Consider the following 25,498-nt stretch of genomic DNA (forward strand, 5'->3'; position numbering starts at 1 on the left):
AGAACAGGGGGAAAAAAAGATTTTTCTGGGGCAGGACAGTCTTTGTGAATGACCATAGCCATGTAACACCCCTCAAAGCTGTTCCCAATTCATGGTTTCACCTACTTCAGCCATTAACTACATTGACTTTTCTCCAAAACACTTAACCAGCAGACAAAGCCCAAAACCAAGTGAAAAACACACACTTCTACTGAATATATCCAAATAGAACCTTTTTTTTCCTTCAACCCTCCTAAATGTCACACGCAAATTTAGCACCAATCCTTATTTATTTGGTGCCATCATTCACAAGCAAAGGTGAGAAAAGTGGCTCCCTGAAGTCCAATCTTGCTAAACAGTAATTTTAGGGCAGCTAAAAATGGCTGAAAATAGACATGGGGCATGAGGGTCTCATTAAGTCAAACCCTTCTAAAGGTCAGTGGTTCCCCATCTTCCACCACAATTAAACACAACTGGCAGCTGTTTGTATGTCCTGGGCCCAGCACTCTGTGCTTCCCTCAGTACCACACAGGGAGCACAGATCCACACTGGTTATTAGCCTGGGCTCCCTATTTCCCCTCGGGGCAGGTCTGGAATTCCATTTCTGCCCACAATTTGATGGTCTCAATGGGAACAGTTAGAACAAATCACATGATAAAAATACCAGAAATTATCATAGATGAGAAAGGTGGAAAAGGTGGGTGATAGGGAGAGAAAAAAATTGTTTATTCACAAAGGTAACTCAAGGCCATGAAATGATCAGGTTGGCTGTTTTTTTGGTTTGGTCTTGGGTTTTTTGTTTGTTTGGTTGGTTTGTTTTTTCCAGGAGACAACCTATCCTTTCATTTTGTTCTAATGTGCTCTGCCTAGAACTTGACTGCCCCACAGCAAGGTACTGCTGCTGCACAAACAAGTTAGAGATGTGAAATATATTATTATTGTTCTATGGTTTTATTAATTGATATCCCAGTTTTTTACTAGATCAGCCAAAATGAAGTGTAAAGAGACAGAATGGTACTTTGTCAAATATATGGCATGAAAAACTCTGCCAGCACCTTACAGAAAAAGTCTCTTTTTTAGGGAGGGATGTATTTTTGTTGTTGTCTTTCCTTTGAGGAGCAGCTGTTTTCCCTTCTCTGGGTGTTCCTGGGTGGTATGAACATAAACAAATGTGACATGAATAAAGCATGAGACCTGTTATGGTCCTCTTGTTTTGTTTATGTCTGACTATCTTTACTATTCACTGTGCACTAATATGGAAAGGGGGGGAAAAAGCCTTCCAGAAAAACTTTGTGCACAAAAGACAGAGCTGCTGATTTGAACTCAAGATGCTGGACATCAGAGAGGGCAACTACAGGACAACAAACCAGTGCTCAGCTAAAACTAAGGCAAACAAAAGGAGCATCCTAAGGAGAGGTTAGGGAGAGCTCAGGAAATCACAGAGACAGGGCCAGTCCTGGCTGTAAATTCTAGGACAGCTTTTTCCTTTCTTCTTCCAAGGAAAAACTTCAGATGAACACAAGAGTGGTCTCTCTGACAAACACAGATTAGTGGCTCCCACCCCGTGCCTACAGTGGTGTCTAAATAATCCACGAAAAGACCCATCTGTTGTGACTGTTGCTATCAACTGTTTCCAACCAACTCACAACAGACACATCCTTCTTCCTTTTCTTGAAGTTACTTAGGATTACTTTTTTTAATTCTTCTCCACTAAAAGCATAACAAAAGCAAGAGGTCCAGGTTCAATTCTCATCTTTCAGTGGAAAAGTATAACATTATATCAAACCATGTTATGGTTTGATTATTGTACCACTGGGAAATACCACACAACACTCGGGTCAAATTCTGCCTTTGCAACAAAAAAATGCAACAAACTTGTGTGGGATGAGGGAAAGGAAAAGATTCAAAGGAAGATCTTTAGCTGGGAACCATGTTTAAGGCAGTGGAGTCACCATATTTGTTTTTTAAATGAATGCTAATGGATGGGACTGTCTGAAGCCCTATGAAAATAAGAGTTCCTCCAGGCCACTACTACAAATTGCAACAGTAATTACAGGGGAGGGACTGAAGAACTGTTCACAGGAAATATTCCCAATATAACAGAGGTGAAAACTATGGCATCCAGATGTCCTTTCCTAGCAGCAGTAGCACGAGATGCTCTTGCCCCTCCTCACTTGCCCAGCTTGGCTGGTGAGGCAGGAGCTATGAGAACGTGGTTACTACTGAAAAAAATGGTATGGACCAACTACTAACAGTTTCCATCTAAGATTAGCAATAAAAAAAAGACATCTGACTTCAAACAACACTAGCAATGTCCTGATTTTATAAATGCTAAGAGCAATTGCAAGCCTTGCCTTAATCAGTGACAGTTTCTGCTGTTCAGTGTTTCAAATCAGCACAAAGCAGACAAGTAAGGCTTGCAATGACACTCCAAACCCCCCATCAAGTCATTCTGAATTGCATTCCTTTAGCTACACAAATAAGTAGTCTTAGTTCATAAAGCTCTCAAATGTTAAATAATTACCAACTGGAGTACACTTGGTATCAAAGCCTTTCATCTAGAATGACAATTTAATGCAGATTTGGACAATGTCACTGCAATAACATTAAGAGAACTGAAATACAGGTATCAAACTCTGTGTGTGTGACATGAACCACAGGAAGGTTAATCCCACATCATACCTCCAGTTCCACACATTCTCTTTACAGGCTTTTTCCATTTAGATTTTGTGTCAGTAAATGATGCGTTTTATTTTGCCTCAATTCATTCAACAGACCAGCTGAGTGAAAACAAGGATGTCAGTAACAAGGAGTAATTTAACTCTGTCACAATGGTATGGAAAAAAGAAAATTATACTTGGTCAACAAGGTCAAAACAGAAATTGATACATTATAAAATTCTTCTATTGCACAGCACTAACAGTTTGTGTTTGTTCACTTGCAAAGACTGGATGACTTTGTACTCCAAGCTCCCCTGAGCGCTCAGTCCCTAAATACTAAATTGCATTTGCTTAATGCACAAGTAAAATCAACTACCTGTTAATACAGCTAATCACTGCACATAGGTTAGAGAGAGCTTAGGGAAAGTAAAAACCCCCAAGGAAACCAAAGAGACAAAAGTACCTTTTTAGATAACTTTTAAAAATAAAGACTTAAGAGTTTAAGGGGAAAACAAGTTAACTTTTAACACCCAATCCTAAAAGTTGCAAAAACTAACATTCAAGAGCTAATTGTTTCCTATCACAAAGGTTAATTTGGTGTAAGAAAGATCTCAAAAATTAGGAATTAGTAAGAGGTTTTACATAAAAAATGACTAGCAAATTATTTTACTTTAGTTAATGGGTAATTATCTTCTGAAAACTAAACAGCTCAATAGGCTCTATGAACTAACAACTACTGAATTTCATGAGCAAACACACACTGTTGAACTTTTACTAACCTTGGTATGGTGGTGAATGATACAGTGAACCAGAGTTTTCACTGTTTCTTTATTTATTTTAAAACAATGTCAGTAAAGGCAGTAAACATGGACATAATCCCCCTGAAAAGCTGGTTTTGCTTGTATGGCTTACTTGAGCTTGGCTTAGGACCCTCCCAAAATAAGTCAGTGCAGCAAAGCCAAGTCAGAGCCCTTTGGCAGTAGAGCACACTGAAATCAGTAAGGCCTTTCTAAGGGACACCTGGACTTTGCAAAGCAGTTACTACACACATTTACAAACTGATGAGAAATGTCAGAGAAAAAAGAGCTGCAGTTTAATATCCTTTCAAAGCTGAGGTTCTCTGAACGCCTGACTAAACACCACTGAACAGATTGTGGGTATTAAAGAAGTTCTCATACTACAGAAACACAAACACCATCTGTAGATGAAACATCTCTCTCAAAATACATCCACAGCTCTGGAGGTTTAGTCTCAGCCTTATCAATACACATCTGTCTTCACCCATGTGAACAGCTCTTGGCAAACCTTTACAAGAGACACCCTTAAAACTCCCTTTAAGTTCAGTTTTACTTTTGGGTTACAGCTCTAAACCAAAGACTTTTACAAGTATTTTAAAGAGCAGCTGTTTTGAAGTTGCAGAAGCGAGGTTCACATATCTCACATGTGTAATCAGGAAAGCCTTATCTTTACTATCAGATCATCAACAGAAGAATTCAGTGCCGGCAGATGAGTTACAAACCAACTTTTTCTGCTATTCCTTCAGGGAGCCAGTGGGATATGAGGCACTGGATGATTATTTGAGGTTAATTTCTGGGAATATACCCTCAATAAGAAGTGATGTTTTTTGTAAGAACAGTCAAAGGCAGGAGCCTTACTAGAAGTCCAGCATCCCTCCTCTCCCCCTGCAGACAGGCTGATACTCGCATTGCGCAACAAGGAGAATCCGCCTCGTGACGGCCCCAGGGTGTGTTGGGGCTGCTCAGAACAGTGACTCCTGCCAGCCCTCACACGGAAAAACCCTTGGATCAAATTCCAAAGAAGAGGCTTTGCTGTGCTCTCAACAGAGGATTCAGCATGTTGAGGGAAGAAGTTTCAAAAGAAGGGGAAAACGACACCTTAAAAGAAGTTACAGCAACTTACGTGAATTTTGTTTTGCTGCAGATTTTTTATAATACAAAAATAAAGTTAAAAGATCCTAAAGATTCCTTTTTGGATTATTTTGGTGGGGGTTCTTTCAAGCAAAAAAACCCTCCCCACAATATCTTAGCATATATCCAAGCATTCCATCACAATAAACACAAGGGTGATTACATGAACTTCCAGCAGTCCTGCTGACAGTTGTCCAGCAAACCAGGCAGACAAGCAATGAGCCATCACAACTTCTCATTTATGAAGATTATCAAAGGTGACACGAGCAATTTTGGGGGTGGAAGGGGATTTGCCAGAGTTATGAACACAGTAATGATCTATAGAGCTTTAGAGCCCATGCAGGTAACAAGAAATGTTAGGTTTTATAGTCTTCATGGACTTCCAGATACATTTATATAATTAAAACCTTCCAACACTCCCAAGCAAGAAAACACCACAGAACTGCATTCCTACAAAATTATTTTTCTGGTAATCTGCTATTCTACATCTTAGATTCAGCTCCAGAGGAATAAGGTAGACCAAAAGCAACCAGAGACCCTCCACTTCTCTTTTCTCTCCTCTGCAGTCAATAAACCTGCATAAAACAAACACCACAAATGGAATAATGACTGAATGCAAACACAACTGTGGCCACTTCCACAGTGATTTTTTTCCTGTAGTACATAACTGTGTCACAACAAGTCCTCTCCATAAACCTCAAACCCTAGTTTTCAAACAATCAAAACATAAACCCCAAATAATTCTATTTGACCTTCATTATTTAGGTCTGTGTGCCAGGTCTAATCAGCTCTCACGAGCACATTCCACTTCTTAAAAACAGACTGTAGAAATACATTTCTCAAACTAAAAGGAACAGAATGCATTGTTTTGATGCTACAGCCTGAAGCCCTTTATCTGAGTTTTATCAAAGTATACCCTATCACTGATCAAAGCAGCAATGACAACTTAATGTTCTTTAAAGTTATATATTGCTGCATAAACTTCCCACTTTTGTCTCGTGGCCTCCAGCTCCACTTGTCATTGGGAGTCTACTCAAAGGTCAGGAGACTTTCCAAAGCCCTCAGTTCCCAAGTGGCAGCTCCAACACTGGCAGGAGTTGGGAGTGGAACAAGGGGGACAATTCCATCAGGGCTCTGCTCTCGAACACCCCAGAAACTTCAGGTTGTCATTTCTTCTGGCAGATGTTTGAATGACTACTTGGTATGTTACTCTATGAACTATTTGTATGTAGTAGCAGCACTTCCACATTCCCCTTTTACTCACTTTATTATCATCTAAAGACCATTTCTCACTCTACTATTAAAATCAGTATTTCATTTTAAAATCCTTTCAGTTTATTATTTTGCATATGCCACGTGACTGCCTTTTAAAAGCAAAGTCTGGAAGTTACCTGGACATGCAAGACTCTTCCTTTAGAAAAAGACTGTATTTTAACAATTCACTGAGAAATCTCAAATTGAGTACATTAGAAAAATGTTATGCAATTTTATGCTTAATGAACTGTGTGGAAATGAGTTGTACTTAGGACTCCTTATTTAATAAAAAGGCATAAAAATGCATCATGACTACCACATTTCTACAGTTATATTTAACACATTTAAGACCTCCAACATCTCAGTTTTAAGCTTCAGATGAATGTTTGTCAAAGCACTCTAAACATCTTCAAAATTCCTGTCTACCCCCCACAAACAACAGAAAAACCCCTGGAGAAACAGGGTTTACAGTCATGAGAGAAATCATGGACTGCCGAGGGAGCCGGGATTAGAGAGGCAGCACCAAATCCCTCAACAACAGAGAATCCAGTTAAATCTGCTCCCATCCTCTCAGGAATGCAGGAATCATCCAAGTACCCTCCATCAGAAGCAGCTCAAAGTCCTTTATCTCCTATCTAAGAGCCCTGGAGGGGAACAGCTACTGGGGAAAGCCCACGGCCCAGAGCTCAGCAAACAGACGTGTCCCTGCAAGGATTTCCACGAGCACGAGCACGGCAAAGCCAGGAGCACAACAGGCTTGGGAGCACCACTGGGAATAACTGGCTGGGCTCTTCCTGCTGCATCCTGATTTCACCTACACCTCACCAGGTTTCTCAGTAACTCCTCTTCAAAGGAGGAAGGGAACTGGGAGGGACCGGAGGGGGTAATTCTTCGAGTTTGGTGCATGGAAACTTTCACTAGGATTTCACAGGGAGCAGCAGGGAACAAGTGGCAACATTGGCCCGTTCTCAGAATCCCGTTTCAAAACTAAAAACACAGGGATCTGGGATTAGGAATTGAGAATAAAAAACCTGGGCAACAGGTCACAGGCAGCCTGGCACAGCCAGTCTGACCCTCTACAACAACGTTCATTCTACAATGTCACTCTCGCTAAAATTTGGTGGCCAGTAAGGATTCTGTACAAAAAGGGAATCTTTACAGGTCAGAATTCCAGCAAAACCAGGATGGTCTCAGACACTGATGGACAGCACCCTGCTCCCAGACACTCCTGGATCTGATAAAGAACTCAGGAATTACATCAGCACACTGCTCGTGTTTAAATACAGTCAAAACTCAAATCAGGCACAGATTTTTTTTCATGTTAAAGCATCACCAAAACTAGAGGCTTTAAAAAAAGGTGTGATTGATACAAAATCATTATCATTTTGCCAATATGTGAGAAATAAGAAAAAAAACTGAAATCAGTACAGTTATGTTACAATTTTGAGCCACTTTTAAATATTATAAAACTAATTAGAAAACTCAAACCCCTTGTGCCACAATAGGATTTTAGCCATCAATTTACTGTTGTGAAGCCTCAGTGCCAGGTTCAGTCTGTCCCTGATTTGTTTTCCTGATATGTGATGACCACAGAAGTTAAAATCTGCTTTATAAAACTGCACCTACTTGGAAATACAACGCACTGAACCAATTTAACTTTTTTTTTTTTTAACTAAAAACATGCTCATTAAAGGAGCTTAATTTCCAAATACTTTTTTCCAGTGATTGGGCTAAATTAGAATAGCAAATTTTAAGATGGGAATTTTCTAGTCCAATAAGCCTGGGACACAAAGCAAGATCTGAATCCCTAATTTAAATGCCGCAATGAAAGACACTGATGGCTTCTTCCAACTGGTTCCTATTAGTTTGCAGATTAATGAATTACAACACATACATGCTCAGCACATGCATTGCTGAGGACCTGCTGTGAGACCCCAGAATGAGCAATACCACAGGCCATTGTTGAAAGAGATACTTTTGTTGGGTTTTTCATTCCCTAACGTCATTTCTGCTGCAGTTACGGGAAATATTTCAGTTCCAGTGAGCCCAACAGACCATCTGGAAGAAGTGTTGGAACAAAAGCATATATTGGAACAACATTTTAAGCATAAAATATAGCTCTAGAATTTTTCTGACTGTATGTTTATACTGTATTTGTTACCAGCATCCAGTGACATTATGAACCTTCCATGGTATATTGAAAAAATGTTGCATGACAGCAACAAAGGGGCTTTTAAAAACCCCTCAACAGGGGGGGAAGTGGAAGAAAAATAAAGGGGCAAGCAGACAAAGAGAGAATAGTGAGCAGCTCTGTGCACAGATGACTCATTCTGACACACTATACAGGTGAGGGGACACAGGAAAAACTTCAGTTAACAAAAATTTCCAGGAATTTAGTGGAATTTTTTTATTCTCTGTCTTCACTTCCCTCCTCATAAATTTAAAGCACTCCGAAGTACTAGTGGTCCTCCTGAGATTTTAACCCAAACCAAATGTCTGAGCGAGGCAGACTGCTACAAAATCTCACGCAACCAACATCCTTTCATTCCATCGGCACCACTGTGTTTGGACACACGTGGAAGTTAATCCATGAGGAATATCAACTGTACAATGCACTGCCCTGTGCTTTGGTCACCTCCAGTCAGGTCACAAACTCCAATCCCAACCATTGCCACGTTGTTCCTGACTCCTCTCGGCTGTAATTTCATGGGGGAAATTTGTCCTGTAAAAAAACTCAGTCCTTCCAGGCTGCCTGGATTGGAGTTTATACAAGATCAAAACATTTAAAAACTTTTCCTCCTAGAAATCCAAAGAATGTCTTAAGAGATACTATCAGGTATTTTTATTGTGTTTCTGCATTAATACAGTGTAATTACTGAGCCTTACTAATCCTGCAGTGAAAAACACAATTCAGTAACAGGCAAGTGTGGGGAAGTTTGGCACCAATTTAGGTAAAAAAAATAATAATTAGTTGTTGCTGAACCTAAGAGGTAATGTAAACCTTAGTGTGCTGACTCTTGAGTTTATACAGTAAATTGACACTAGAAATTAATTATTAAACAACACATATTTTACAGATCTGTGCAAATAAAACCTTATTTTTAATAATTAGGTATCAACTACTTCAAGGAAAACAACATATTATTATAATAATTAACATATTTTTATTTAGGAGTCCATGCTGCTTTAAATAGTCACATATTTCCAGAGTGCAAAGCTCATGTAACCTAATCTGTGTTTTCCTCAAATCCCCACAAGTCCATTTACTCAAAAACACCACGCTCCTGGATGGGTGCCTGGAGAACCAAACCTGGCCCGGCGTGCATATTTTTATCCGTGTTACTAAATTAGGAAAGCAGAGTGGACTAAGGTTATGCCAACTCGGAAAAAAAGAACAGGGTCTGCATCAGTTTGTGCTTTTGCTTTTAAAGTCACAACCATCATAAAAAAAAAAAATAAATCTGAACTTTATTAAGTATCTAAGTGATCTCCCCTGATCAGAGAGGGTAATAAAAGCAGAAGGGAAATCTGGGGGGAGCAGGCAAGAAACGAGGATCTGTTCCCCTCCATTTTGAAGGTTCTAAATCAAAATGTGGAACACAAGTTTAACAAAATGAGTTCAGACTACACATTTTCATGCCAGGGTCTAGAGTAGGAATAGAATTATTGGCATGCTGTGCCCATGATCAGTGGAAATCTACTGTGAAAAGGAGGGAGGGAAGAAGTCGTGTTTATATGCCCTTAATTAAGATTTACTGAAATCCCTTCTGTTGAGCTCTATTCAGAATTACTAAGTTGGGTATTCAAGAAGTCTTTACCAGTGAAATGCTGGTATGAATAGTAAATACAGATATTGTACTTTACAGCAACATTAAAGAAGTGAGAGAAATGAATATGCAGTTTTCATGTCTGAAAGCTTCTCTTACCCCCAATCAGTAAAGCAAATTCCAAAGCTTTGCAATAATCACTCAACATTCCAAGAGTTACTGTGTAAACAAAGCAGCAATCAACAATTATCATTTGATTTATAATTTTAATAACGATTGCACCTTTCTTGACACTACCACTGAAGTTACCTCTGCATGAGAAAATTATCTAGGATTTATCTGGAAGTTATATATTTCAAAATTCATCTTCCTGGATTCTTCCAGCCTTCTGGAAGCTCAAGTTGTTTCAGTTACAAAGGCTCACTGATCTTACCAACATTAATTTCCTATTAACTTGGAGGGTTATTCATTATGGAGAGATAATTATTAATTTCCTAATAATGGGTGGAGAGACTCAATCCTCCCCAATATTAAACATGATCAGTCTCAAAAAGGTGTGGTCTTAACAAATGGAATGGGAACACCCAGGTTCTATTTCTGGCTAACACTGACTCCTGCTGTGGCCTGGAGCAAATCACTGCTGTTAAAAACACTTTTTTCCACTCTGTAAAATGAGGATAACACTCCCTTATCAGCTTCACAGGATCTCTCTCAAATGCTTTGAAGATGAAGTTTTATAAGCCTACAAATGTATTTTAATGAGTCTTGAACTGACTGTATTTCTAAAACAATTTGCCTTAAAAAGGGAAAGGATTTGAGGAGAAACCCAAGGAAGAGTCCATGTGCAGTTACCCCCCTGCCACTGCTGAAGTTTGCACTTTAAAACACCAAAGGCAGGAGAAGACATTTTCCTTCAGACTCTACCTCAAGGAAGCAAAATGGCAACAAGTGGATGGAAGCTGCAGAATTGTCAGGGAACAGCACAGGAACTGGAATGGAAGCCCCACATCCCCTCAGTGAGGCACTGGCTGAACCTGCCTTTGTCTCCCAGAGAGCTGAACCCCCTTCAGCAGCTGCTGCTGTTCCCCCCCAGCAGAACGATTCAAGAACCACCACCCCACACTTTACATCAAAGTTTTACATAATTTGACCACTTTTTGGTTTTTTTGCTTGATCAATGCACTCAACTCTTGTTTTTCAAAGTTCCCTGACAGCAAACACAAAGGGAACTTTGCTCCAGTCCATGTAAAGACAACTGCTGATTTTTTTCCCTGCCCTTCTTAAAGGGAATTTTGCCAAAAGATGGGCTGGGACCATAAACCATACCCTCTTCTTTAATTACTTAGCTTTTGCTCTTGACTTGGCAAAACATGAAGCTTTTCATTTTAGTAAATCTATAATTAACTCCAGCATGTGCTGAGTAAACATAACCTCATTTTTAATTAAATCTTAGAACAAGATGCTACAACTTGCCATTTCTAAGGAGAAGTACCTCTCGAGTAATGTGCAATAAAAAAAAAATCTAATCCTCGTCAAATAAGAAACTTAAGTCCAAATTTGAACATAACCCACCCCCTTCTAAGCCATCTGTTCTCCAAACGTGCACTCACCAACTACAAGACCAAAATGTGAACCTGAGGAGCCCCCTCTGCACATCAAAAGTTTCCAAGTCAAACCAAATCTAAACAGTAACACAGCAAAACTGAGATAACCTTGGCTCTGGGACTCCTCAAGAATAATTTTTACAGTGCATCTCACCGGATTTTTTTTCTTTTTTCTATGCAAATGATGCCTCACACAAAGGGAAAATAAATATCATATGTATTATAAACATCAGAAACAAAAGGGAGCTTTCTAATTAATCATCCATAAGTGAGAAGATTCAGAAGATTTACTTCTGACAGCACATTCATATAGGAGAACTCTACAATTCTAAATTAAAATGAAACATCAATTCACTGAATAAAAGGAGAAATCTCTAAAAAAAGCTAAGCTACTGTGAAAACAAAATGTCAACTCTAAGTCAAGCTTACACATGAACTAATGAAATAATACGAAGTAACCATCTTTTGTTTATGCTGATTTTTTTCAGTAAGATCTCTGCTGTTACACATTTCCAAATGGCCCTCAAGAATTTAGATTATTCGAGTGTTAAATAGTAGAAAACTTCACAAAACTTGACTTCATGTTCAAGAATTATATATACCAGAGCCAAATAAACAAACCAAGAGACTGTTAAAGACAGAAGCTATGAGATTTACAAAAAAAAAAAAGTGCATTTAAATGACAACAAGTCCTCAGGAGAACTTTGTAACATTAAATCTCATATTACTTCTCTGCAACTCTTTTAATCAGCTCTCCTTTGAAAGGCAGAACTTCTCAGGGACTGTGATTACCAGGGAATCTTAGACACTGATGACTCTCCATTAGGCAGAAGCTGGTCCACTCATTAAAGTATATTCAAATTATGACATTAAGAGAATTTTACACGGCATTTTCTTCCCCAGCTATTTTATGTTATATTTCAATTTCAACACGCTTGTTTTGGACAAATTTTTCCCTTTAGTTCTCCTCAATTCAGCTGAGTCATCTGTCAGCAGCTCCCACAAGCACCGAGGCTGCTGATGGAAGCCCCAAGTTTTAAACACAGAGCCCCGAGGCCAAAGCACAGGATCTCACCCAGGGGGACACGGCTGGAAGTGTTTGCTGAGCACAAAGCAAGGATCAGCATTTACACCCCACACAAAGGGCTCTCTCACCTCCAAGGGACACAATTCCCCGTGGTACCTAATCCCAGATTTCCCCCTGTATTCCCTGATTTCTTCAGGAAACTAAAACTCATGGATTCACACTGGTTGCACGGATTTTTATCGTTCTCCCCCTTAAAATCACTTTTTAAAACTCGCTGGACAGTCGTGACCAAAGCCTGACAAAAGCAGAGTGCTCTTTGTCATTAAACTCTCACAAGTTTTGTGGAAACAGTTATTTAAGAGACTAAAATCTTGCCCATCACATGGAAGATAAACCACAGCCCCACCTCTACCAGTGTCTGAACAATGTCCACAATCAGACCAGAGGCTTAAATCTAAATCTTAAATGCTACTCCTTCAATTATTTTAAAATTTGGTTTCTACAAGGCAAATCTTAAACACTAATGAATGAATGTTAAGAGCACAACTGTGGAATAAAACAATTAAAAATGGATAATGAATCAACATATGCTATTAACTGCATTGTTTCTTGCAGCTCTTAATCATAATTAAGGAAGACACAACAGAGTATCATTCTTAAAAATTAAAATGCAATAGAACAGTGGGGGTGTTCAAACATTTAATGACAAACATTTACCATCCAACTGTTCTGCAGTTGTGCTGAAGACACTTTTAGCAATTGGTTTAGGATGTTACTAAGAGTATCCTCGTAGATATCCATGGAATTTCTAAAAAACTGAGGGTATTTGTAAGACCAGACAATGGGCATGGAGATCCAACAGGAATGACAGGGCAACCACCCTAAAGTATCTTCCATAAATGAGTGTCATTTAAACCCAAAAGCTATTTTTAGTGCACATCTTTACATTCCACACAAGCTGCACTAGTAGAAGCTAAATTATATCTTAAATGGTTACTTATTATAAATTAAGAGCCATCAGGAGCTGTCTTTCCCTAGGAATGCATTGCAATGCAGGATCTGCTGTAAGGAAAGCAGTGAACACACAGTGAAATGATGCACTGCAGTGAAATCCCATCCCACCCCAGTTAATCCTGTTAACTTTGCCAGCTCTCCTGACAGAACATTATTTAACACTATTATGAAGATTCATGCTACCAGTATAATTAAGGATAAAACAATTCATCATAACTTACCATCTTGCTCTACTTTTTCAATTGTTGAACATATGTGTTACTTTGAAAAACTCAAAATTTTTTTTTTAAACGAAGTCTTTGAAATCTTCGCAATTCCATAAACAACAACTGTGAAAACATGCTTGGAAGCCCTCTTTGGGAATTGTTATGTTTAGGAAACACTCAGTGCAGCAGATTAACTCTCCAGAGGGCAAACTATTCAGTGTAAGTGAAAGGCTAATCCTGCTCAGGCTGGTGGCACTGGAGCTGTGTGACATCCAGTGACAGTGACAGGATTAGTTCTGACAGCAGCTCTGGCACATGGGACTCCCCCAGCAAACACAGAGACACCACTGGCTCCTCCAACTCAACACTTGGATTATTCCTAAGCATGCAAATTTTCCACACACACAAAACCAAACACACTTGGGGACAATGCCCAGCACCAAATTTTGTAGAGACTTGGGGAGAAATGAAATGCAGCAAAGCCTCAGCTGATACCAGTTCCTAATCAAATGTGGTAGACTCCAAATCAACTCTTCAGTAATGTAAATTATCTTTTTGAAAGTCTTTTTTGGAACCTTTTTAAGTTAATGTGTGAAGTTCTGCAGAAAATGTGTCACTTTCTCTTTGAACAAGTCTTTCTTTCATGGTACAGCACCATAAGGTAAATTATCTTTGAGGAACATAAAGCACACTCAAGTCACTCCTTTCTTTTGAATGTAGGACATCAGAAAATTGATGGAAATTTTATTGGCCTTGGGTCATAATGTTTAACAGGTTTATCTAATTTCATTCCAGGGCATTTACATAGTCATATACATTTTTTTCTTTCTAATCATAAACATTCTTTTGACTTTTCCAGCCTTAATAAGAAAAGTCAAAGAAAGGACAGTGAGATTTCTGCACCCAAAACTTCAAGGAGCATTTGCAATATATTTCTTGAGAATAAACAATGTGAATTTACAAACACATGAAGGTCACATTGAGAAGTTAGTTAAAATCAGAGCCAAAAGCTAATCCTGTTAGATTAAGTTAGACCAGGCTTTTGAAATCATAGCCTTAGATTTTTATCATCTCTGAAGAGCAGAAAATGCAAATACACCAGAGAGAAACTAAAAAATAAAATTAAAAAATATTTGAGAATCACCATCATCTTATCTGAAAATATATAAGGTTGATGGAAGATAATGTTACATCTGCTTATCAAAGGATTTAGAAGGCAAAAAAGAAAAAATCATTCAAAATCTGCCTATGGCCAACTTTTTCTGACTTTGTGTCACATTTACTTTGAATAAATTTTGCTTTTGTACTATAAACTAGCAAGACAAACATTTGTTATCTACTGTCACAATGAGATAGAACTGCCACAGGCAAACCTACCAGACAAGTGTCTTTTTAGAAAGTACGAGAGCAGGGCTGTTGGGCGAAAAGGAAGGAAGGAAGGACTGGAATGCTGTATATTATGGAAAACTGGAAGAAACATCATTTTATCATAATGACAGTTGTCATTGGCATTTTGTGTCTTCTCAGGGAAGTTCAATATTTTCTTGATACGATGGCAAAGGCTGTTAAATAAATACATTTTTCCCACTTCAGCAGCATTTTCCAGGACTCTACAACTACAGAGAGCACGTTTAGTGTCCATCCCTGCCCAGGCCTTCAGTGCAAGTTGTACCAACTGTAAAGTGCTCACACACCCAGAGCACCTGGCAAACGGAGTTGCAATGACTTTGTCACTGCTGGGAGCCCTCACACATCACTCACCTGCTGGCAAATACTTCAGCTGGTTGTTGGCCAGGCGGAGGTGCCGCAGGGACCTGAGGCGGCCGATCTCGGGACACACAATTTCCAGGGCATTGTCACTGAGGTCCAGAAACTGCAGTTTAACCAGGGAGCCAATGGCTTGTGAGAGAACACATTAAAACATGAATGTGACCCAAAAGAAACGCTCACATCCTAACAGGGCTGTGAGAGGATAAGAAGCCACGGTAGCCTATGTCTGAGCACAGGGAGAGGTGTTAAAAGTCGGTCTCACAACTGAACGACATCGATTGTGGAAATGTTTATCTTGCTAACAAATAGTTCTGTTGGCAGTGAGACAGGGGGATAACAAATACAGAACACTTTCTAGATTTTCCTCAGACAATTCTGCTCTGAAATAACTTTTCCCCACTCCTCTGCTCTGAGTCTGTGCAATTTATATACCCAGAGTTTAATTTCCTCTACTTGGGCACATAACTCTGCAGTGACTAAGAAAAACTACCCCAAGTTCTTGCTCCTTTAGGTTTCAAATCTGTCACGATCTAAACCAGCAGAGCATTGTGTGGTAACTGCCTGAAAGCAGCAGACACTCTGGATTTCTGTTCTGCAGATGAGTGCCATTTAGCCTTTTCACTTTCTGCAATTAGAACTGGAGCAAACAGCATTTAGGTGCATTTGAGGATCATTTAAAGATTTTAACACAGCAGTAACAAGGATATTATCGACTAAGAGCTATGCTGGTATATTTTGTATGAAAATCTTTAATGTTTTATGGGAAAACAAAGGAAAAATGGGCCCCTTCAAAGAAGAAAAATGAATATTTTATGATTCCTGCCACTTATTGTGAGCTGGTAGATTACTTACCTTCAGGTACAACAACTATGTTATTTGAATGGAGGTACCTGGGGGGAGGAGAAAAAAGCAGAGGACACCACCTGTTACCCTCGAGGACTTCTGCTGCATAATCAGTTTGCAAAATATCCAATTTCAGATTGAAAGAACCCCCTCAAAGCCATTCCTCCCTATTAGCACAAAAGCTGTGGAAACTGTATAAAATGGCAATGGACAGGTACTTAAGCCTCACTCAGACTATTCAATGATTAACATAAAGGAAAATTACATACAATTATGTAAAACAAACCACTCACAGTTACAGTAATAATGGGCTTTAGTTTGAGAGTCACAAGAGGAAAACAAAATGGAAAGAGAATAAACCAGACAGAAGAGCCAGAGTGAACCACACTTGATCACCAGGTTATTTGGTGCTAAATGCCAGCCAAGAAAAGGAAAAAGCCCACACCCACCCAAATTACACAATTACAAACACTTTCCCCTGCACATGAACTCTCCCACCTTTAAAGACTGAAGAAACAAGCACATTATATACTCACTGCAAGGGAGTTTTTCAAACTTAAAGTACATTTTTCAACAGAAAACCCCAATCTGACAGATGGATATTTCTGTAGTTACAGAGGGTGGCCAGATCTCTGACTAAGAATATTCAGCACCCTCTGATGGAGCACTTCCAGTACTACTGGTAGCACAAAAACTCAGATTATACACATGTCAGTCTTTAATCATCACTGCTGCAAATAAACAATTGGATCTTGTAGAAAACAACAGTACCAAAATTGTCCAATGTTGATATTGAATTGTAAGGGAATCCTGAGCACTCCATGTCCAATTGCTCAGGCACACATGGAATTATTTGCACAGTGTAATTTTTTTTCCACTCTATTCCACAAGCATTTCCTAAAGCAGGAGCCTGTCTTTTCAGGGATACAGACACAGAACAAGAAAAACGACACATGAACATTTCAACTGCATTGAGCATCTGAACCTTCTCTCTTTCTTTAAAAATTGCAGATATTTGCTAACAATTTAACAAGCATAAGAACAGCAGATATGCTTGTAGAAATGCTGAGATATAACCTCGGGAGGAGAATTTTCCTACTGATTTTAGCTGCAGCTCCTGAAAATATTTGTGAACTATTTCACTCAACCTAAAAAAGTACATATTATGAGGAGTACATATTATGAGGTATCTCAGCATGAGGGGGAATGATAGACAAAGAAACATAGTGAAACTACTAAGGATGTAACTTTTAGGAAAATAAAAATCAGTTAAGTTTGTCTTTCAAAATTGAAAGCCACTGTAACAAATTATTCTTTATAAATAAATCTTTATCTTGTGGTCTCTGTCAACAAAACATCTCTTATTGTCTGATCAAAAATTGACTTGTCCAATTAGAGCTACACAAACCACAGGCCCACTGTGGCTCTCTCTGGACCACCAGAGTGTGTGGGGTAGTGGTGGTGTAACTGAGCTCTCTGAACACCAAATAATTAGGTTTGACTCCTACAAATCAGTGTTTGTAAGAAATTATTTTTAGCTGTAATTTAGACGGGTTTTCCTAAAGGCACCATCAACTGACACTGAGATTTCCTGATGCCCCGGGGCAAATCGTTATATCAAATACAACAATATTTATTTTACTGCTTGAGAGCATAAACACACTCTCGAGACTGGGGCATGATGAGGCAGGACTGGCTCTCAAGCAAGTTGGAGGCTGCAGTGACCTACAAACCAGTTCCATTACTCTGTGGCCACGTGCAGCAGAAAGGTGGGGCTTCAGGGCCACATGAAGATGACAAGATCAGACAGCTGAGGGCATTGGACTCCTCACATGAACACCTCCTGTTTGGAGCTTTCCATTAAACAAACAGGATCAATGCTCCAGCAGTTCCACAGCTGAAACCGAGCCAAAGGAGTCAAAAGGGGAAAAGAGGACGTTCCTTTTAACCCCCCACTGCCAACCCTGTCACACGGGGAAATCACACCCTTGTAAAAAGGAGAGGGAAGAAAACATTGTCTCAGGGGCTCACAAATGAATTGTCAAAATAATACAGTTTGTGGGACATCCATTTTTTGGACATGACTGGATAAACTGCTCTGCCTACAGCAATCATCATTCCACAGCTCCTTCCCCAACATGCTCATCCCTGCTCCTATTTGACAATCTGGGACTTGGATCCAAAAAAACTTATTACTACAATCAGCAAGACTGAGATCATAAAACCCCTGGGAGCTGGGGTGGGAAGGAGCAACTAGGGATGGGCTGGAGGCAGCAACCTGTTCCTCTGGCTCTGTCACAGCCCTCTGACCACTGCACTGGGAGGTTCCAGCATGGCAACAGGATTTATTCCCTCAGCAGTGCAGACATTTGTATAAAGGTTCTTCTTATACAATAAACAAGAAGTTAAAAAAAATTTCAAAAAGGACTGAATGTGGTTATACCTCCTAAAATGACCCCTTCCTGCCCTTCAAGAAAACCCTTCACACTTTAGATGCAGCTTATGTGCAATTAATACATTCTAGATTTTAACACAGGATGGATCAGCATAATAAAAATATATTAGAAGTCCTACATAAACTCACAATTCCACGAGGTTTGGAAGCTTCTGTGCAAGGTTTTCTGGCTGAAAGAGAGTTAGAGATTTTTTTAGGTTTCAAAACAAGGAACAAGACACACACATTGTGTACCCAGGTCATTTTAATAAGCACACTAAAACATGTCAGCAGGAAAAATGGCAACAAGGAGCCTCTATCCAACACCCTGTTTCCACACCCCCAAACATTCTCCATCAGGGCAATCTGGGTTGTGTCAAGGGTGAGCAATTCACTACTGAAACAAAGCTGCAGTCTAGAGGTGACATTAATATGGTCCCCAACAAAATGGGAGTCAGATTTCTGAGGCTGCAAAGATGGATTACCAAAGTCTTACTTTCGAAAATATATTCAAATAAATGAGTTAGCTGAAGGCAAGAGACTGCTAAGAAGCTGCAGCCTTTACAGACTTAAAGCAGAACAAGAACTACACAAGATGTGTAACCATAATGTGCATTTTATAATGCTGCTAAACTGGGAAATGACCTACAATCTTTGTGGAGCTTTAATCAATTAGCACCAAGCCAGCACTGCTGAATCCATCAATCTAGATTTCCATATTTCCATATTAACATGCATATCATTCTCTAACTGCTAACTGGCAGTAATTCTTTGCCTTGATGGCATTTACAACCATGAACACTTATCACAAAATTGACTTCACAAGTTTCAGATGTCACGTTGGTAACTGTACTCAAAATTATTCAAGGTTAAGACAGTTTTATTGCTTAAGAAACCTACTTTAAACATAGATATGTTTTATTGAAAATGAGGTTTTTCAATACAGATAATATGCAGAAACAAATGGGTTTTAAAAGAAGCTCAACCACATGATCATTTTCCTGACAAAATTAGCAATTTTCATGGGAATTAACGTGGCATGTGACATCTTAAATAGGTGTATTATTGTCCAAAATACAGAACTTCGTGTTCCTAACTTGATTTGCTACCCTGAAACAGTAATGTAATGATATTCTCCTGTAGCAAACATCCACATTGCGGAGCAGCAAATGACGGGCCAGGTCAAGAACTGAAGGGTGACGTCAAGAGGTGACCGAGGTGACGTCATGACTCTGGGCTGGCCCTGGGCTGTCCCTGATCCAGCGCTGCCACCTCGTGGCAGCTTCGCCACAGCGCCGGTGCCTCCCCGGCCCCGCATTGAGGTGGGCAAAGAGAAAACATCGAACTGGGGAAACGTGCAAGAATTCAAGCTTTAATTGCAAAAATGAAGAGGAAGTGTGAAAAATCCCAAACTCACTTTCCTTCTTTATCACACTGAGGGTGCCAACCAGAACCACAAACTACTGTCACTGCTGCTCTGTCAGAACAGGTCAGCACTGCATGTTCTGAGTTAATAAATTAAGAACAATTGCTCTTTGATAAGGCCACATCCTGCCTCTGACAGGGCCATCAAGGCAAACACCTATTTCCTTTTAATAAATGAAGAAATTGGGTACAGGAAGGCTCATGTTATCAGTCAGTATTAACTGAGAAGGGGGAAGACCTGACCCTGGGATACAGGTGTGCTTTCTGGCTTCTTGATCCATTCATTATGTCACAGCCCTCCATCATTTCCATCTTGCCAATGAAGACAAAAATGAAATTATTCTTAGGCAAGGTAAATTCTGTCAGTGTAACCACTCCAGACATTTTCACAGGACTCATCTGTCAAGGACAGGAGTCATTTCAGAGGAGCAAAGAACAAAAGCTGAGTTAGTCAAGTATTTTCAGAATTATGAAGGAATGAACTGGTGGGACAGGAGTATCACTTAACTTTAAAGAAACATGGTGCAGGATTAGTTTTGGTGATTGTTAATAATCCTCATACAATTTTAAATGTTTATTAATGAGCTAATGCTCATCACCTTGCATGGAATCAGATCAGTAAGGAAGAGACCTCTTCCTTCACTTATTTGTTTTCAACTATTCTCAGGTGAGATTTCTGCCCCACCCCACCGATGTACATAACTAATTACTACTTCACTAACTTGAGAGCATTACTTGTGAAAATAAACCAAATTCATCATGAAAATACTGCTTTGTGAAAATACTGATGACTTCTGCTCTCCCCCACTCCTCAGATTTTCTCCCTCTCTGTGTTCTCTTTTTGCCAGAGGAATTAACCTCAATCTCAACCCTCACTCACAGGGCACATTCCCTGAACTCCCTCACTGCTGCTCTCCAGGTTCTCTCCGAGTCACCCAGGCTGATCTCAAGCATGAAACTCTCCATCCAGCTCATCCCTTCACAGCATCCAGTAATTACTTCCTTCTGCCTTTAATGGAGATTGTGAAACTTTCCACGTTCCAAAAAGACATCTGCCTTTTTTGTAACGTGCTGCTGACTCGATCTATTTTGGTCCACTACAACTTCCAACATCTCTGCTGCTGAACAGATGCTCAGTGAATGAGACCCAATTTTAATTGCCTTGTTCCAACTATAGTGCTGAGCACTTGAATGAGATTCCAACAAGTCACATTATGAGCAAGTTATCCTGATTGTTGTCAATCTAATCATGCTCTACTTCACTCTGTTTGAAGTCATTTTGTCTAAGTATGATCTGCATTTTTTTCACTTCTTTATCCAGGCCTTAACACTGGTATACAGCAAAGTGAGATGCAAAATTCTCCTTATTGTTCCATCTTTTGAGCAGTGCAGACTTGATGAACCTCCCACCTCTAATCACTGAATGTCACAGAGTGTCAAAGCAGAACTGTTTACAGTCTGACTTTATAGCAGCTTTAATTGGTAACCATGAATCCTGTCCTCCCATTAAAATTAATATACATTAATAAATTATTGCCCAAAACCAGAGCACTAAAATAATTCCTCACAGCACCTGCCAACTTAAGTGACTCATTCAATATGAAGAAAAGGCACAAAATCTTCAGAATCCTTTCAGCTTTTGGGCCATTAACTGAAACCTTTATTGAGGATTTCTCATGTATCATTGTCAAAGCTTTAGACACCACCCCTTAAAATGGAGTAGTGGACTTTCTCTAGGAAACACTGAAAAACATATAATTTGGGTGATTTTTTTGATCAAGCCCTCCAGCACCTGCACCCTGGCTATTATTTTACCTCTAATACCATGGAAGAGCCCAAGAAAAAACAAACAAACAACAACAAAATGAAGCCTTGAAGACTTGAGCCTGTTGACAGTGGCAAGGTTTGACTCTGTTCTCTACAGTCTTATCAGCTCAGAACACCTCACCCAGTTATTAAACTGCCCCACTGAGATCACAACATTCACTCAGGGTGAGAATTCCTTCAGTTCAGGGAAAAACACTGAAACAAGAAGAAATCACAAAGGAAAATGCCCACAATCCTGACATGAACTGTGTTCTATCAGCAGCAGCCCACAGATAGAAGGTTTTACTGGCACCTTGCTTGAAATCAGACCCTGGGATTGACAATGCCTTTGGAATTAGGCACAAACCAAGGGAAAAGCTGTTCAGCCTAATGAAGGAATGTAGACCAGACTACCTAGTACCACTTAACAGGAGAAAGACCTGACCACTGAGTAAAATTTACAGCAGTTAAAAAACCCCCAACAGAAGAACCAGCCTGACAAGAAAACCCCCAGCAGATCTTCAGAGCTTCAACAGGGTAACAATAAATATCCTAAACATTCATTTATTATTCTCTACATTACCCATGCAAGTTCAATCATGACACAACCCAATACTCATCTCTCACAGTTATGACATCATTCAGGGGCAGATTTTCTCTAAGATTTTTCTTTTTTTTTTTTTTTTAAATTATCTTGTTTTCTCTGTTCCAAAACTCAGAATTCCTAAACACACAGACAATAAACACTGCAATAAAGAGGTTGTGGTTACCAGTGTGGTCAGGGAATTTCTTTTCATGTAAAGTCTCTCCAAGTACTGCAGCCCCTCATCCTTCAGTAGCTCCAGAGGGAAGTGATGGAGATTTCGGTAGTTTAAGAACAAGTTCTTGTGCCTTTCCAGCTTTGCCTCAGAGATTGTTTTACACAGTTCTGATGCCATGACTGAGCACCACATCTACTGCATCTCATCTTCTGAAAGCAGACCCATTTCTAGGAGACAAAAAGAGAAAAAAACCCAACTTTATCAAGGTGTGTGCCATGCATTCTTTTGCAGGAAGAGTTACTCATTATCTCATAATTTGTTGTTCCAGTTAATACACAAAGTACCCAGAATACCCACACCATAAGTCTTTGATTATTTTCTGGATCAAGTTTTAGTGTGGTATAGGACATGAAATAAAATCTCTAGTCCTATATAATGCTTTCTTTTTCATCCATGGTCAATGGCCCTTTCAGATAATTTTGTCAAAGTTGCCACCACAAAGAAAAAAAAAAAAAAGCAACCTCTCTTAACCATTACTGATGTCCTACATCTGTTCTGATACATGTGCTAAAAAAAGAACACACAGATAAGAAAAATGCACAATTCACAGAGGACTTCTTAGTCTCAGATGACTAAAATTCACTGTTATGTATCTTTTAAGCCAGGAGGACAAAAGGCAATTAAAGTTTGTTAAGCTTGCCCATATAAAACTACTGGAAGAGTTTACTGGTTGGAAAAGACATTGGGGATGGAGAGCCACTAAGGCCATTTTAAAATAATAAACTAATACATGAGAAACCCGAAACTTACAGCGAGAAAATTTAGAAAGAGCAAGATTTGAAAGATTTTCATCTCTTTACTAAAAATAAACCCAGAAAGAACAAAGAGTCAAGCTTTAACTGACAATTTCAAAACCACAAAGCAAAAGCAGGAAGACAAATTAAAAATTAACTTGTATCTCAGACTTGACTTTATTCAGCTCGTTTTTCACGTACAACCAAAATTCTAGTTGTGGTTGTGTTGTGTAGGTTTAGATAACAGCAGCAATGCTGCATCTTTTCAACTGTCTCAGAACATAATAAATCCAGACTATTTGTTAATTTAAAGTTACCAATTTGCTACAGACTCATAAATTAATTAGCATTAACGAAAAGCAAGGATTTGTAACTGCTTTCCACCAAAAACATTCTCTTAGTTCATTTTCTCTCTGAAGGAGTTTTCTAACCATAACAGATATTGGAAGTGAAGGTCCTGAATCAAGAATTCCACCTGATTGTAGTAATTTTAAACAAAACTCCAGCTGAAGACCCACAACCCGACCATCCCTGTAAATCAAACTGCTTTTCAGTTTCAGTAATTCCCTTGATTTGCTGATAAGCAGCTCTTACAGGTGACCTGTGTCCTTCTGGAAGAATGCAGCATTTGGTTTTGGTTGGTTTAAGAGTTTAACAGTTGCCTTCCTTAGCTACCTTAGGGGACAGGGCACACACTCTGGCACTGGCAAGAGTAAAGCTCCCTTAGCTCAGAAGATCAAGGAAATTAAGCCATTACAATTCCCAACTCCACTTCTGTGATCAGCAGTAAAACAGTTCAAGGAAAAGCATTAAAACTTTCAAGGTGCATAATCTGAGTATTTATTATTTGTGCATTAACTGCTACAATATAAGAAACAGCAAAGGAAAGCTCATCTTTACCTGCATTTATTTTTTTAATAACAGCTGTGAAGTCACAAAGCACACACACAAATACCCAGCAGGCTTCCACTTTGTCCAGAGATGCTTTTTAGGTGTTCAGCACTTGTGGGCTTCTCTCCAGAGTTGTGACTACACATAAAATCTGCACATTTAGCCATGGGACACACGGACACACAACCCCACGGATGCAAAGTCCAGTCACAACCTGCTCCACTTCGGCTCTGACTCCAAAGCAAACCCCTCCTACTCCCTTCCGCCTCCAGCCGAACTTTTTGTCAAAAATCTTCTTCCAGGGATGAGACACAGCCTCGGCAAAGAGGAACAGCCACAACCACGGCCTTTACGGGGGGTAAAAAGGGGAGGGCGAGGGCTGATAACAGCCAGGGATGGCCCTGTCAGGAGCGGGGACACTCAGGGGAGGAAAGGGAGGAGAAGGAGGAAGAAGAGGGGGGAACTGGGGGAAAAGGGGGCATTGGAGAAGAGATGGGAGCACGGGAGAGAGACGGGGAACGGGGGGAACAGGGGAGAGAGGGGAAGAGGAGGGGGGGAAAGGGAGGGAGAGAGGCGAGGGGAGAACGGGGGAGAGAGAGGAGGGCACGGGGGGACAGGGGGAACGGGGGACAGGGAGAGGGGGGGGGGAAAGAGGGACAGGGAGGAACGGGGGCCAGGGCGGCCATGGAGCTCCCCCTCACGGAGAGGCGCCGTGCCCGCGCGGACCGGCGGGCAGAGAGCAGGGGCAGAGCACCGGAGACACCCACACACACATTACCACCACCGCCAGGACCCAATCACCCTGCCCCTGTCCCCGTCCCTCCCTCCTGCCCCGGTCCTCCCTCACTCACCGGGGCCGCAGCGGGAGCGGCGCCGCCGCCGGCCCAGGGACCCGGGGAGGGGGAGGTGGGGGCCGGGCCGGGCCGCGCGAGACCGCGGCCGCCGCGCGCCTCTCGCGAGACGCAACGCCGCGCCCCGCCCCGCCGCGGCCGCCGGCCAATCGCAAGTCCTTCCCGTTTCCCGCCTCCCCGCCGCCAGCCAATGGGAACGCGGCGCCTCTCCCGCCTCAGGCGGTGGGATGAGGGAGGGGGCGGGTGATCCCGGTATTCCCGGTATTCCCGGTGTCCCAGTGTCCCCTTCCCTCTCCGTGAGGGAATCACAGAATCAGCTAGGTTGGAAAAGACCTCTGAGGTCATCGAGACCAACCTATGACCCAGCACCACCTTGTCACCCAGACCATGGCACTCACTGCTTCATCCAGTCTCTTCTTACACACCTCCAGGGACGGTGATTCCACTGCCTCCCTGGGCAACCCATTCCAATGTCTGATTACTC

The 25,498-nt window shown here is 40.6% G+C and overlaps 1 protein-coding gene across 5 annotated transcripts in view; it reads right to left on the reverse strand.

Annotated features, from left to right (window-relative positions):
• LRRC28 (leucine rich repeat containing 28) overlaps positions 1-25,084 on the reverse strand; it is a 50,793-nt gene extending 25,709 nt beyond the window's left edge. Inside the window, exons 1-6 of one of the 5 annotated variants that reach the window (XM_027644289.1) lie at positions 25,015-25,075; positions 24,378-24,510; positions 22,488-22,705; positions 18,637-18,677; positions 16,062-16,099; positions 15,201-15,338 (exon numbers count right to left, since the gene is read on the reverse strand). In XM_027644289.1, the coding sequence (XP_027500090.1) occupies positions 15,201-15,338; positions 16,062-16,099; positions 18,637-18,677; positions 22,488-22,670 (400 nt within the window). In that variant the 5' untranslated portion in view covers positions 22,671-22,705; positions 24,378-24,510; positions 25,015-25,075. Of the gene's footprint in view, positions 1-15,200; positions 15,339-16,061; positions 16,100-18,626; positions 18,678-22,487; positions 22,706-24,172; positions 24,511-25,014 lie in introns of those variants that run through there. The other 4 variants (XM_027644287.1, XM_027644288.1, XM_027644290.1 and 1 more) reach the window with 4 other exon arrangements.
• Positions 25,085-25,498: the final 414 nt, after the last annotated feature.

This window comes from Corapipo altera, unplaced genomic scaffold, assembly GCF_003945725.1.
Source record: "Corapipo altera isolate COAL_440 unplaced genomic scaffold, ASM394572v1 50, whole genome shotgun sequence".
NCBI lineage: Eukaryota > Metazoa > Chordata > Aves > Passeriformes > Pipridae > Corapipo > Corapipo altera.